Source organism: Malaclemys terrapin, chromosome 22 (assembly GCF_027887155.1).
Source record: "Malaclemys terrapin pileata isolate rMalTer1 chromosome 22, rMalTer1.hap1, whole genome shotgun sequence".
Lineage (NCBI taxonomy): Eukaryota > Metazoa > Chordata > Testudines > Emydidae > Malaclemys > Malaclemys terrapin.
The window spans coordinates 14,357,884-14,372,246 of NC_071526.1; the positions used below are offsets into that span (position 1 = coordinate 14,357,884).

General features: G+C 58.4%; 1 protein-coding gene across 3 annotated transcripts in view; it reads left to right on the plus strand.

Annotated features, from left to right (window-relative positions):
* The first annotated feature begins 580 nt into the window (after window positions 1-580).
* COL16A1 (collagen type XVI alpha 1 chain) overlaps window positions 581-14,363 on the plus strand; it is an 87,892-nt gene continuing 74,109 nt past the window's right edge. For all 3 annotated transcript variants that reach the window (XM_054012002.1, XM_054012003.1, XM_054012004.1), the window contains exons 1-4: window positions 581-1,115; window positions 4,045-4,167; window positions 13,899-13,973; window positions 14,104-14,221. In XM_054012002.1, coding sequence (XP_053867977.1) covers window positions 4,083-4,167; window positions 13,899-13,973; window positions 14,104-14,221 — 278 coding nt within the window. In that variant the 5' untranslated portion in view covers window positions 581-1,115; window positions 4,045-4,082. The remainder of the gene's footprint in view (window positions 1,116-4,044; window positions 4,168-13,898; window positions 13,974-14,103; window positions 14,222-14,363) is intronic.

Genomic DNA, 14,363 nt, shown 5'->3' on the forward strand with positions numbered 1-14,363 from the left:
TACTGTAATATCTGAGGGGACCTCACAGTCTGTAATGTATCTGTCCTCACCATGCCTCTGGGAGGCAGGGCAGAGCCCTTATCCCCATTGTACAGATGGGAAAGTGAGGCACAGCGGGGCTAAGTGACTTGCCCAAGTCACAGCGAGTTTGTGGCAGAGCAGGGACTTCACTAGCCTGGGACTCAGACCTGAGTTTCCTGCCCGTTGGGCCATCCTTCCTCTGAGCTGTGGCCCCGACTCTGCCTCAGTTTCCCCTCTCTGTAAAACAGGGAGTCACACGTGTAAAGCACTGTGAGATGTGCCAGGTATTATTACAGTGCCCAGCATTTCAGATGCCCTGGGCTGACTCCTGTGTCCAAGTGGGGGGGAACAGGGTGGAGCAAGGGGGCTAGGTGGGGAGAAGGCTAGAGCAGATCTGTCCCACCCACGACTCTTAAAAAGGCCTGGCGATTTGTCCCCACCCATCAGCAAGGAGCCTCCAGGTGTCCCATTAAGCACACCAGGGCAGGATTGTTCTGATCCTCAGTCGCCGGGAGGTGGGGGTGTTGTTCTAGGGGATAACAGGAACGAGTAGCGTGTTCGAGTCCCGCCTCGGGGCAATGTGTCAGACGCGAGCTCCCGTGCGCTGCGAGAGGCTTTCCCTGCCTTGCGGCGCCGTGCCTGTCCCAGCTGGGCTTGATTAAGCTGCTCCAGCATTCCAACACGTTTAATGGCTTGTCGTTTCCAGCTCGGGGGCCTGGCAGAGCAGCAAGTTCTCTGCGCACAGTCAGCGCTCGCTCTCGGGAGGGAAAGGCAGAGCAGGAGAGAGGGCTGAGAGGAGGCCAGGGCCAGAAGATGTCAGTGGTGCTCTGAGGAGATCTGCTTCGCTCCCTCCGCCACAAGGATTCGAAAGCTCCCCCCCTCCGGAATAAATCTTCCCTGACCATCGAGAAGTTGGAGCGACCGACTGCCAGGAACAGCTCTGTGGGACCGCCGGCGTGTCCTGCTGACGCGTGCATCCTCTCGCTGCCTTTCCCACCCGGGACCTCCCGCTCCCCGAATTGCAGACATGGTCTCAAAGCCGGCTCCCCGTCTGAACTGCATCTAACCCCGCAAGCGCCTCGGTTCTTTGGCAGGTAAGTGGCTACTAACCTCTCGCTCAGGCTGGGGCCTGACTTAACAGCTGCTTGGAACCCCCAGGACTTTTTAACCCGCGTGAGTCCTTCTCCGGCAGGGAGGTTTGCTTGGGGGATGGGGACGGGGACATATCTCCGTTCCCGACAGGCAGAGGCAGCGAGTCACCACGGCCAGAGAGCAGTGTGTAGCCGGGGCATGCTGCACAACACGGGTTGTGTTTCCCCTTTGTGGAGGCTGCTGTTTTCTTGATTACCTACTCCAGCATCCCAGCAGTGCCTGTGATTCCCAGCCTGCACAGGGGGGCCTGGAAGCTGATCAGTCCAAGCCCTTGGCTTGCGTCGACCCAGCGCTCCGGAGTGGAAACTATCGGGAGATGGGAAACATTCAAGGGAACAAAGATCTCGCTGTTTGGCGAGCAGCGACTCTCAATTCCCAACATGCATCTACATGTTTTATACACGGTGAATCCTGGCTGAGGGGCTACCAAAGGGACCATGAAGAATCAGCTGCTTCGTAGATGTTCGTTTTTACCTAAGGGTCAAACAAAATTGCTCTGGAACCGGGGAGATCTTTTAAAGTTCCTTGCGGGTGCTGGCTGGGGGTTGGTGGCTGTCCTACACAGGAGGTCAGTTTGATGATTTGGGGCTTCCCCGGTCCCTGTGCCCCACCCCACCCCACCCCTGCATGGGGTGAGTAAAGGATGTTATGACATGTGGTTTATGGGGCAAGCTCTGATTTATTCCGGGTTTGCAGGCTGGTGAAGACTTCTTTACCGGCCCCTTTACCTTCCGTGTCAATCACGGGTTAATGCCACTATGTTAACACATTGCCTGGCTTAGGGTTAATGGCTGTTCTTCTTTTTATCAGTGCTCTGCCCCCTGGTGGGACCCTCTGGACGTGCGTGGGGTTCAAAGCCGGCCTTGTGGCAATAAGACAGGCGGTTTTCACACCATGAAAGTCAAAGGGGATTCCATCCGGGATGAAGTTTAAAGCATAGGCTGCCAGATTTTAATCTTTGAAATGCGGCAGCACTAGGTGCTCTTGCATGACTTCAGAGGCAAGAATCAGGCATGAGGTGCCTGGGAGAAAACTAGGAGACTAACACAAAACTTGGCAGTAACGTTTCTCCCCCCTCCTTCCCCTCCTGTTTTTATTTTGCAAATTGTTGGTAAGTTTCCACCGCGCTCTTTTACAGCATTTACTGCAGGAAAATTGTCATCGCAACAGCATTTCCCTTTCTTCTTGGAGAGGTTGAGCAACAAAAAAATCCTTTCCCACCCATCGGTTTCTTATTAGGGGCAAGATTTTCGCCTTGCTAGGGCCTCGTGGCCAAAGCAAGCGATAGAGTACATTCAATGCAACTGTTTGAGGAGTTAAAAACAGCCCCAGAAAACCCCAGCAAAAAGCCAGCCAGATGGTCGGTCCTTTCAGATGACGGTTTTAGTGCCATGATTGCTCAGTTTCACTGGGGGAACGTAAAAAAAGTCTAGATGGGGTTATTTAGTGCATGTTAAAAACATTAACCTACAAAATGTCCTGTTGGGATCAGCTGGTCAAAATCTGTTCCTGGTGGATTTAGCGACATCTGATGAGGTTTCCAGAGAGAGAGGCTTAGAGGAACATCTCTCCGAAGCCTTGCATGATGACAGGTTTCAGTGGTAGCCGGGTTAGTCTGTCTCAGCAAAAAAACCCAAGGCGTCCTTGTGGCACCTTAGAGACTAACTGATTTATTTGGGCATAAGCTTTCGTGGGCTAGAACCCACTTCATCCGATGCATGGAGTGGAAAATACAGGAGCAGGTATAAATACGTGAACGGATGGGGGTTGCTTTACCAAGTGTGAGGTCAGTCTAACGAGGCTTCTCTCTTACCACTTGAAAAGTTATTTTTCCTCCCTTGATAGCCTGCTGTCAATTGAATTGTCTCGTTAGACTGACCTCACACTTGGTAAGTCAACTCACATCCGATCTGATGAAGTGGGTTTTAGCCCACGCAAGCTTATGCCCCAATAAATTTGTTAGTCTCTAAGGTGCCACAAGGACTCCTCGGTTTTTTTATCTCTCCAAAGGTTTCTCCAGGCTCAGGACCTTTGAGTTTTCTCCATCCCGTATCGTGCTCCTGGAGTGGTTTTGTGGGTGGCGGGACAGCTGTGGTGCTTGTGAAGGGGTTGCTTTGAGAGCACGCATGGACTAGTAAGGCTGCGTCAGGGTTACGTTGGTGCAGTAGCTGCAACAGAAGGCGACTGAATTCTCCTTTCCTGTGCGTTGGCTTTGCCCGCGGTACTGTGATGTTTGCTGCCATCACATTGATCGCTCTGCGGATGTGCCCTACCCCTTCCCCCACGCGGTGTCTGTCTCGTCTCAGTGTTTCCTTGTAGCCCTGGCTGACTCCCCAGTTTCTCCCTAGCCGGCGCTTGTCTCTTGGCTTGCTCTTTGGGGCAGCCATCCGTAGACCCAAGTGCGAACGGCGACAGGCACGTTTGATCCCCCGGGTATGATACACACCCAGGTGTTTACAGCAGGGGTGGGTGAAAGAGCAGGTTCTGATGCTGAGTTTGGGCACAGACATCTCTGTCATTCCCTTCACTACAGGGCTGGCTGGGTCAGAGCAGCAAATCCTGGAGCTGGACGTCCCAGAGATCTAGGGTTTGGTTTGGGCCCATCCCTACTGAGCCGGGGCTTTATGAATGGGCCTGTTAGCAAGTGACTGTTCCTGTGCGTTGTGCCTTGGGCCTGAACTTCCCATAGCACCAGCTCTGCAGACCATGCATGTGCCATGTACTGTGCCCTTTAAGTCCCCTGACGCCCCTGTCCACTGATCTGAATGGATCCTAGCGGGGACAGCAGGGCCAGGCTCACGGGCGCTAAGGAGAGGATTGTGCCCATCTGCACTGAGCATATTACTTATGACTGGTTTCTTCCACTTCTAGAGGCAGCAGCGTTGGTCCCTGACCCACCTGAGGGCACCATGTTGGGAGCCTGGGTCTCTGCTCTCTGCCTAGCTGGCCTCCTTGGCACCTGTACAGGAGGGAAGCTCCTTGCATCCAAAGCAGGTAAGCGTGGCACTCAGAATGGAATAGCTGGGCGCTGCGTCTGCAGGGCACTGGCCCAGCTGTGTCTGGGGGACCCACGACTGGGATGGGGGGATTTAGGGGATTGGCAGGGAGTCTAGGGCGGGACTAGCAATGGGGGCTGGGATTGAGGGGCACCAGCTGAGCTGTGTTTGGGGATCCCAGGGCTGGGATAACATGGGGGGGTGTGGGTCAGGATTTAGGGGCATTGGCTGAACTGTGTTTGGGGAGCCCAGGGCTGGACTAGCAGGGGGGCTGCAGGGCAGGAATGAGATGCACTGGCAGAGCCATGGGTAGGAAGGGAGGGGTCAGGTCTCTGTCTGCATGTGCCAGGGGGTGATGGGTTCAAATCCCAGTGCCAGCGTGTTGCAGTGGGCAGCGCTGCGTGCGGGTGTGGGGAGGGGTCTGCTTTTCCCAGGCAGCTGCTCAGAGACGCGGGGCGTTTCGTACTCGGAGCCGGTATCCCAGTCTGCAGAGCGCGGTAGCCGAGCGCAGCCTGACGACTCGTTCCTGCAAGGGGTGCTGCCCTTGGCACATCAGCGCTGTTCCTGGGTAGCAAATGCACACGCGCTGCACCTCCCAGCTGAGGCTCTCCGAGCTCTTCTCGCAGAGTAGGGAGCCAGTCCCCACCACCCCCATTCACACAGGGAGGGGCAGCCAGGGATGGAACCCAGGTGTCCTGGCTCCCAGCCCTGTGCATTAACCACTAGATTGTCCTCTTTCTCTAACACCCCCTGCCAGTGGGGAGTGGCTGTGGGAGCCCGAATAACCTCTGTTGTGGAGCTGCTGGGGTGCGCTGCCCTTTAACTAAGCCCCCCTCCCCAGGCCAGGGTCTCCCACCAGTGCCTGGCCCGCTCGTGCTCAGAGAAGGACAATGCTCCATCCCCGGCGTGCGTCGTGCGCGCTTTCTGCACAGCTATCACTGAGTCAGCGCCTGCTGCTCACGAGTGATCCCGGTGCGGGGCGGGCAACCCGGTCACTGGCAGCAGGTGGCCCCCTGGAGCAGGGGTGGTGCCCACGTTGAGCCAGCTGGAATGATGTTGTCTATAGTCAGGGGATGGTGCCCAGGGCTCTGGGGAGGTCAGTATTCTCCTTCTGACTGGCATCTTCCCCCCGCGTCCCTCCCAAGCTCGAATGCTGCTCTGAGCTGAGCCCCTGACGGGCAGCTCTCCAGGCGCCCGCTGCTAATGGCAGGTGACCGCGGGCGCAGGGGTCCTGCTTTTCCCCATCTCCATGGGGCCGTCCGACAGCCGTCAGCCCATCCGAGTGCCCTGAGATGCCTTTGAGGGCGAGGCGGCGTGTTGATGGCACGGTGGTATGCACAGGCTGCCCTGCGGGATGGGTCTACGATGTGACTGTCGTGGGGTTTGCCGCCCCTTTGTGGCGGGCGGCACAGGGAGGAAAGGTGGCCGAGCGGGCGAGGCACCGGGCTGGGAGCCAGGGGACGCGGGGTCAGTTCCCAGCTCTGTAGACTGAGGCTGGTGATCTCACTATTGAAGGTATTTTCCTGGTTCCCGCCGGCAGAGTATCTGAGTGCCTCCCGGTGCTGCCCACATTTCCCCTTGCAATGCCCCGAAAGCCAGGGCAGGGCTATATCCCCATTGCACCAATGGGGAACTGGGGCCCAGAGAGACTCAAACTGATTTCAATGGGCGGTCGGTGCCCAATAGCCCTGAGGATCTGGGCCTAAGTGAGATGGCAAGGCCAGCGCTCTAACCCCTGGGCCACGCTGCCTCCTGGGGGGAATTCCCTGAGGTGTGTAGGGCTCCAGTGAGGGGGGCAGTCTGTACGTGCCCCTGGGGAGAGTGCTCCCGGGGGCTGCTGGTTCAGTTAGGACCGCGCTTTCCGCGTTGGCCCGGGAATAAAGCCGGGTCTGGCTGGCTTAGCCTGGTCAACATGCCGCATCCATCGCAGAGCTGTTCAGCATCCGGTTCTGCGTCTGACCCAAACATCCCGTCTGTCTTACCCGCCGGAGAGCAGAGGGCTCCTTCCGAGCCCCACGTGGCCTGTGAAGCACTCGCCCATGCACTGGGGTTTGCCGTCGGTGCTTCGCTGCCCGCGCCTGTCACCCCTTCTACGTCCCCGCTGCACAGGCAACCTCTGTGCAGCGCTGGGCTGCTCTCCTGAGCTGGGAGCGGGCCAGCACCGGGGGCTGGCTGGGCATCCCATGGGGCGTAAGCCCCCATGCCATGCCCCTGGCAAGTTCACAAAGAGTCGGTGGGGGGCCCCGTGACTCGCGGGTGCTCCTGAGGGGGGATGGAGGCAGGCTGTAGCGAGATACCGAGGAGGGGCTGCTGTGGGTCACGCATGCTGCTCTCGGCTCAGTGGTGGAGCTTGTCTGTAAGGTCTGGCCCCCTGGCTGGTTGCCCAGCCCACGCCTTGGCCATATGATCCTGGTGGGCCGTCGCTGAGTGCCTGTCTGGCGCGTCCCTTTCCTGGCTCTCCGTCCGTGAGGGGAGGGGGCTGGGGCCGATGGATAATACAGCCCATGAGCAATACTGCAGCACTTCGGCATCAGCACAGGTTGACCCTCCATGGGCTCTAACGCACTTTGCCAGTGTTAGTGAATCCAGCCTCCTGGCTGAGCAGCATTATCCCTGAGTTGGAGACAGGGAAACTGAGGCACAGAGAGGCGGAAGCAGCTTGATCAGGTTCACACTGAGAGCCAGTGTCTGAGCGGCAAATGGAACCCAGGAGTCCTGGCTCCGAGTTTCCTGGCTTCCCCACCACCTTCATGCCCTCTCTAGGCCTGACTCTCCCTGGCCTGCCCCAGCGCGCAGAGTGAGTGCGGAGCTGGAAGGGTGGGGGAGGGAGGCCGGGCGATGGAGATTCAGGCCCTCAGTCTCTACAGGGCAGATGCCAGGCAGGAGTGATGGCAAGGTTCCTGCCTGCGAATCAGCAGAGCCAGGAGATTCGCATTCAGGATATAGGGGAGGGGGTCACGCCGGGCTATATGGGAACCTTGGAATCAGTCATTTGGAGAGAGGCGTGGGGGTTCTAGGGACTGGGATGAGCCGCGGAGGCCTGCAGGTTAAAGTGCTGTAGCCACCCTGCGTGGATTCCCTTCTCCTCTGGCCCCTAAGGGTCGGGGCGGCTCAGTCGAGCAGCCCATAAACTGCTGACCTGGCCCCAAGTCCTTGCTAGCATGGCCAGGCCGAGGATGCAGCCCCCCACCCCAGTAGGGCTCCCAACACTGTCCTCCCTGCTCCTTCCCCTTTCCCGGCCCGGAGCCCTGCTTGTTTCGGCGCTGGCTCTGCTGACGGATGCCATGAGACGTCGGAGCCGGGCAGGCAGCCAAGCGCCGGAGCATGCGCCCTCCGCAATCTTGCAGCCAGCGATGATCAGGAGCCTCGCTCGGCAGCTGGGGCCCTGCTTTCCCATGGGGTGGGGACTCCTTGAATCATCCCAGGCAGAGAGGGCCGGGGAGTTTGCTGCCCCGCTGGGCGGGGCCGCAGCCTGCACTGAGGTCAGTAACAGGGCCTCCTGCTTGGCACAGACCCCTCTTGCTATTAGCGGGACTCTTGCTGCCAGCTGGACACCAGCAGGCTCCTTCGCCCGTGAGCACGTGCCGGAGCTCGGCTCTTAGGCTCATTAGATCATCGTGCGCCTGCCCCTGGCCAAGTCAGGCTGCTCCCCGTGGGTGGGTGTGAGGACTTGGCGCCGGCTGGGTTCGGTTGTGTTCTCTGTTACTACAGGTCTCGGGCCTGGGATCAAAGGGAGACACGGGGAACTACAGTAGGGAGACCCCAGGGAAGAGCCCAGCATTTATCGCCGGCTAAGCACTCGGAGGATATCAGCTGATTCGGCCTTGGCACGCACCTGGGGGCCGGAGGAATCCATGCCCGCCTCTTGCAGATGGGGAGGCTAATGTGGAGAGGTGACGCCGCCCAGGCCACGGAGAGAGCTGCTGTCCCACTGGGGATCTGACCCCTGGACTTGCTGGGCTCCTTCGGCCGGGTCACACCTCTCCATCCGCCCCCGGCTTGCAGCGTGCATGTGCCGAGCTGGGCATGTGCACAAGCAAGCAACCCCATGCACGCAGAAGCAACCGAAACGCTTGCAGCAGCGGTGGGCTCTGCGCCTGGCCAGCCAAATGGGGCTTGCAGGAGTAAACTCGGACGCTAGCTGGGAAGGCCAAGTGGTGTAACTTGGTCGGCGAGCTGGGATCCGGGAGCTGCTAGGGGGCTGGGATCTGAATACAGGAGCCCTGGTGCTCTGACCAGGCAGGCTCGCATGCGATTAAACTGGCCTCTTTGTAGACGAGCTGGCTGGGAGGAGGCTTGTGCGGTGGCAAGTCACTTAGAATATACCCCGACTCCACGTCTCCTCCCCGGGGAAGCCAACCGGCAGGGCCCTGCCACCTGCTGCTGCTCATAGAGGGGCTCCATGAATAATAATACACCTGCGACCCCAGAGCAAAGAGAACTCACTCTGAAATCAAAGGAACGGGGAAAGCATTCCCCATGGGAACCTGCTGCTCACTGTCACAACAATCACGAGACTCCTTTCAGTTTACAGCCTGTCTTGTGTGCCCCTTTTCCCGCCCCGGGTTCTCCCCTTTTCTCCTCCAGTCGGTACCAGCACCCCACGGGAATGTGGGAACCCGAGATCGTCCCATTCGAAGCTTTTGTTCTATCCGTTGTTAGTGCGCAATCTGCACCGTCCTTGGGAGGGGAATGGCATTTAGCAGATCAAAGGGTTTCACCCATGAATTTTCCCGTCCTCTCTTTGCCAACTGCCTGTGAGCTGGTGTGATTGTTGCTAGTTCGGTTGTAGAACAGTTTTTGCAACTAACTCCTGCGGGTGAGACTTTGTTCCCTGAAATCGGAGCTGCGTTGCTTGGACCCATGTAGCCAGATTTGCAGAACCGCTCAGAGGCATCGAAGGGGCCCAGATTGGTACGGCGCTCTTCTGAGAATCCAGCCCAAGGGCCACGTGTTACTCACTGGATAATTATTTGCACTATGGTAGCAACTTGAGGTGCCCCACCAACAAGCCACGGGGTGAGAGACAGGCCCTGCCTCAAAGAGCTCATGCTCTACACAGGATGGGCGAGGAAACCGAGGCACGGAGAGAGGCCACCAGCTGCTTAGTGTCTGAGCTGGAATAGAACCCAGGTGTTCTGGGCACCACGTAAGTGGCCTAGCCCCGGGGCCCTCCTGCCTCAAGTGCACCTGTGGATACAAATTCCCAATCAGCCTCTGGGGAACACTCCCTGTTACCACAACCAATCCTGCCAAGTCAACATGCTGGAGCCCCGAAGAGAGACAGACACGGGCAAAGCGGACTGAACTTTTCCAGGCCATTTTCCATGGCTCTGCCTGCTCGTATAAAGGAGGATTCTTCTTTGGACAGACTCTCCATTCCGGACTAAGACAGGCCTGGCATATCCTCTCCCCCCACGCACACTTTTTCCTGGCTTAGGCTGATTCCACTGGAAGGATATTTTGGGATTCAACTCTGCTCTGGCATCTGAGAGCAGGCAGAGGAAAGCTGCCAGGAAGACGGCACCATTGCAGAAACTTCTCCCTCAACTTGCACAAGCAATTCCTCTGCAGCCTTCGCTCATGTGCAGCTACCCCCGGAAATCCCGGAAACAGACCCTGACAATGCCTGCCTCAGTTCCTTGCCCAAATCTGTGTTTTGTGATACCCTCCCCCCCCCCACAGACGATTCAGTTGGATGCAGTATTCTCCTCTTCCTCTCCTCAGCTGATGGCTGGTGTTGCTGTGAGCTGTTAAACAGCTGCCACCCCAGAAGAAGCTGCATTTCAATGAGAGCGAAATTATCCCCTGTATGCATAGCTCTTCTTCACGCTACGGCCGCTCCACCCTGCTCTGACACGGTGCCTTACAGGGACGGCAAACAGCAGCATGAGATGAGAATCAGGCTCCTGCACACCTTACCCAGGACTGCCCAGGAGTCCGTGACAGAATCTTGTGCTGTCACGCGTCCTCCACGGGGGAGTCTGGAGCTACCCGTTACCCCCCTGGCCAGAGAGAGCACCGTGCCACCCCAGCCCTGGGGACCGACCCGTTCGCTCACAGCCAGTGCTCCTGTTACTTCTGCTTTTTTCCCTGGGGTTTGTGTGAATTTCTTCCTGCTGCACTGGGGGATCTGCAGGAGGCAGCGGAGAAGCCAATGTTCTAGGTTGTGGCTTCAGGCAAAGCACCGTTTGGCTCCAGCTAGCGCCGAGTCTTTCCTCCTGGCCAGCAGTTTTCCTCTTTTCTTCTGCCCCTCCTGGCTTCTGCTCAGTGCCTCCGCTGCCTTCTCCGCGCATCCCTGTCTGGGGGCGCCGGCAGTGAGCTCTGTGCGGGGGCGTTCAGATGGGGGCTGCGGCATGGTATCCCCGGGGGGGGCCGGGGTGCAGCCAGAGCTTCGGGAAACGCTTCCAGCAGAACCAGGCATTGGAAAGCAACAGAGCCTCACAGTGTCTGGGCTGGCTGGAGAGAGGAGTGGAGATGCTTGTCCCATCCCTCTTCGGGGGCCCTGCTGCACCCCGAGCTCTGAGTCCTCACAAGCCTGTCTGTGGTCTCCCTGCTGCAGGCGTCTCTTCCCCTCGGACTCCTCTTCCATAGAATCATAGAACCGTAGGGCTAGAAGGGACAGGAAGGGTCGGGTCATCCAGTCTAGCCCCTGCCAAGATGCAGGATTTGTTGTGTCTAAACCCTCCAAGACAGATGGCTCCAGCCCCCTTTGGAAAATCTCCAGTGAAGGAGCTTCCACCACCTCCCACTGTCCTATTGTTCTTACCGGGAGGAAGTTTTCCTGAGTTTTAATCTAAATCTGCTATGCTGTAGTTTGAATCCGTTGCCTCTTGTCCTGCCCTCTGTGGCAAGAGAGGACAACTTTTCTCCTTCTTTTTTACGGCAGCCTTTCGAGTATTTGAAGACTGCTGTCATATCCCCCATTAATCTCCTCTTTTCCAAACGAAACATACCCAGTTCCTTCAGCCTTTGCTCGTATGGCTTGTGTTCCATCCCTCTGATCATCTTTGTTGCTCGCCTCTGGATCTTTTCTATACATTGGTGACCAAAGAGGGGCACAGTCCTCCAGCTGAAGCCCGACCGGTGCCGAGTAGCACCTGTGACTTCCTGCCATGCCTCCGTTAATGCAACCGAAAATTGCATTTGCTTCTTTTTGCCACAGCAGACTCATGTGGCGGTTGGCTCCAGCACAATGCCCACCTGCTGCCAAGCCGCTTACCCCCCATGCTGGATTGGTGCATTTGGTTTTCCTTCCCTACGTGGAGCGCCTCGCATTTGTCGTCGCTGGATTTCATTTGGTCTCATCCTCTCCGATTGCCTTTCTCTGTCTCTCTCTGGCCCCGTTTGGCAGAGACTCTGTCCCTGCACTCAACTCGGGAACGGAGCAGGGCAGAAAGGTGCCTCTGAGCTGCCTTGCTGCCCCCGGTACTCCCTGGGTCTGCCTGGCCCCCAGTGAGCATTAGAGCAGCCCGTGGGTGACTCTGATGTACACTCTGCTTCCCCCGGGTCCCCTATGGGCCCTGGGAAGCAAAGAATCCTAATGCCCAGCTGGTAGCACATGCGCCCGGCTGCCAACACTGACTGCAGGGGTAGAGCTCTGGTGCCAGCTCTGCCCATCCAGGGAGGCCCCTTGCCCAGTGGATTTTCAGGGGGCTGTTCCTCCCCCCACCCAACCCCCTGTTAAGGTCAGAGCAGCACTGAGGGGCCGTAGTGTAACTGAGACCCGGGCCATCTGGCTCTATCTCTCCCCCAGTCTGCTAGTTTGTAGCACTGTGACTCCGCCCACCTCTCATGGTGCCTGCCATGCTGCCCAGTTTGTGCCCTGGGCAGTAGGCTGGTATCTTCCCCCTTTTGCTGGGAGAGCTCCTGGGAGGCCCTCCCCTGCTCTGCCCCAGGAACTCTCCCCGGAGTTATGGTGCTGGTGGAGCCACTGGGATGGGGAGCAGTTCCGAACCCGCGAAGGAAGACGGTCCCCTCCCCATCAGAGCAGATCCCCCCGAGCCCCAGGCACCGTGCTGCCCTGTCTCTGGCTATCTGCGCTCCTGCCTGCCGCCAAGCAGGGGTCACATTCCATCGCCCTGACTGGGAGTTTGTTTTTCCCAGGAGTTGGCCCAGGCTGCCGTAAACAGCGGGCGACTCGCATTTCCCAGCTGCCTTGCTCCCCGTCCTCCCACTCGCCTCTCAGCTTCCTGGCAGCCGCCGTGGCCAGGTAGCAGAAAGGGGGGGGGCGTTTGGGGGCAGACGCATGCTAGGACGTGACCTCAGGGACCAGGGGGAGGTGGGTTGGGGGTGAGGGGTGTAATTAACCCAGGAGCCGTAAAGGAATGGGACTTTTGGGGGGTGTTTGAAATCCAGTATTGCAGCTCAGACCCATCTCTGGGTTCCTGCCGTCAAGTGGCTTAAAGGGGCAGAAGGGGTGTGTGTGTGAGAGAGATTTAGCCTCCCCAGGGCGTGATTTCCAGGAGCAGGGAAAACCTCTTTGCAAAGGTTTGCGACTGTGGCTGCCCTTAGCCAGCGGTTCGGTGGTTCTCCAGGCTGGGGACACCACAAGCCCTGCTGGGCAGTGGCTGTCCCCACGCGAGCGACCGGCGGCACCCGAGGGGTGCGTTCTGCCCCTTGCAGCCCCACTGCTCGTGGCTTTCTTCGGCCACCCGAGTGGGTGTGGTCCATGTGCGGTGGGGCGGGATAGAGCATCGACTCTGAGAGCAGGAATGGGGCCGGGGAGACCCTGGGACAAAGGGATTTCCAGGGGAGCCGGGATCTGTCCTTCGCTGGATGGCCTGGCAGGCTGAGCATGTGAAAGTGAACGAGGCCCTTTGGCGTGGGATCGTTCCCATAGTGGGAAGGGGGAAATGATCTCAGCCCTGTCAGCCACCAGCGTGACTGATGGGGGGGATACGATCAGTCCCCAGACGCCAGTGGCCCTGCTGGACCCGAAGCAGAGAAGCTGAGGGAAGATGTGGTGGGGGCCTGCAGTGCTATGGCATGATTCGGGGAGGGGGAGATCTCCCCCTACTTGGCAGAGGCTGGAGCAAATTAATCACTTGCCCAGCATGGCAGAGTAAGGGGAAAATATGAGTCAATAAGTGGGTGCAAAGAGCCTGTCCAAAACATGCCAGCAAAAAGTGCCAGCTGAGGGGCCCTGGAGATGTGAGGTTCCTGGGTATCACCAGAACAGAGTCAGCACAGACAGTGCCCCCCGCACTGCCCTGCCAATACACCTCCCCCCCGAGCAGAATGGGCCCCTGCTAGGATAGGGCCCGTGGGTTGCTCGACCCTTAATGTCTCTGCTGGGATTGACAACACAGCAACCAGCTGGGCTGCGGGAGCCTCTCCGCCCTGCCCTGCGCGGGGACCTTCCAGACTGGTTTTATCCAGGCTGCCTGGCAGCTGCCAGGCGGGGACAATATCGGGTCCCTTGGTACAAATCTGATCTGACAACCTAGCAATGGATGGGGCTTCAGAGCCTGTCGCCCAGACCAAGCCACCTTCACGTGGCTCAGTGAGCAGCCGGGGGTTGTTTTTATTAGTCATTCCTGGGACCCACACCTTGGGGGCGCTAGCACTCAGGTGCCTGCTGACTGGGGTCCGTGTGAGAGCACGCTGCCGGTGTGGGGGAAGCCCCGTGGCCACGCCCGACCCCTGGGTTCCCACTCGCCCTCTTCCGGCTCGCTGGCAGGCTGAGCGCTGCGTGCCTGTTGTCGCTGACGGCGGTTTCTCTTCCAGGCGAGCGATGTCCACGTTTGCAGCAGGAGGGGCTGAAGCTAGACCAGGCCAGTGACAAGCATGTAAATATAACGGGTGAGTGTGCGCGCCAAAAGGCCCGGATGGGTTGGCCGCTCTCCTGGCTCGGAGGACCATCCATCCTGCAGCAAGCCGGGAGCTTTGCGGCCTGGGTCTCATCTGTGATTCTCCCCCCCGGCCCTTGCAGGTTTTAATCTTATTAAGCGGTTTGCTCTTCTGAAGACCTCGTCTGTAAAGAAAATCCGCAATCCCAAAGGGCCCCTGATCCTCCGGCTGGGCAGCACGCCCCTGGTCCAACCCACGCAGTAAGTACCCAGCTGGTCTGCCTGTTACAGTTGGGTGGTGAAGGGTTAACTGAGAGGCACAGGGGGCTGCTCTTGGCTGCCAGCCCCCTGGATTTGAAGCCACTGATTGCAGGAAGTGGCTGGACCCCCCAATTGAGAAAGT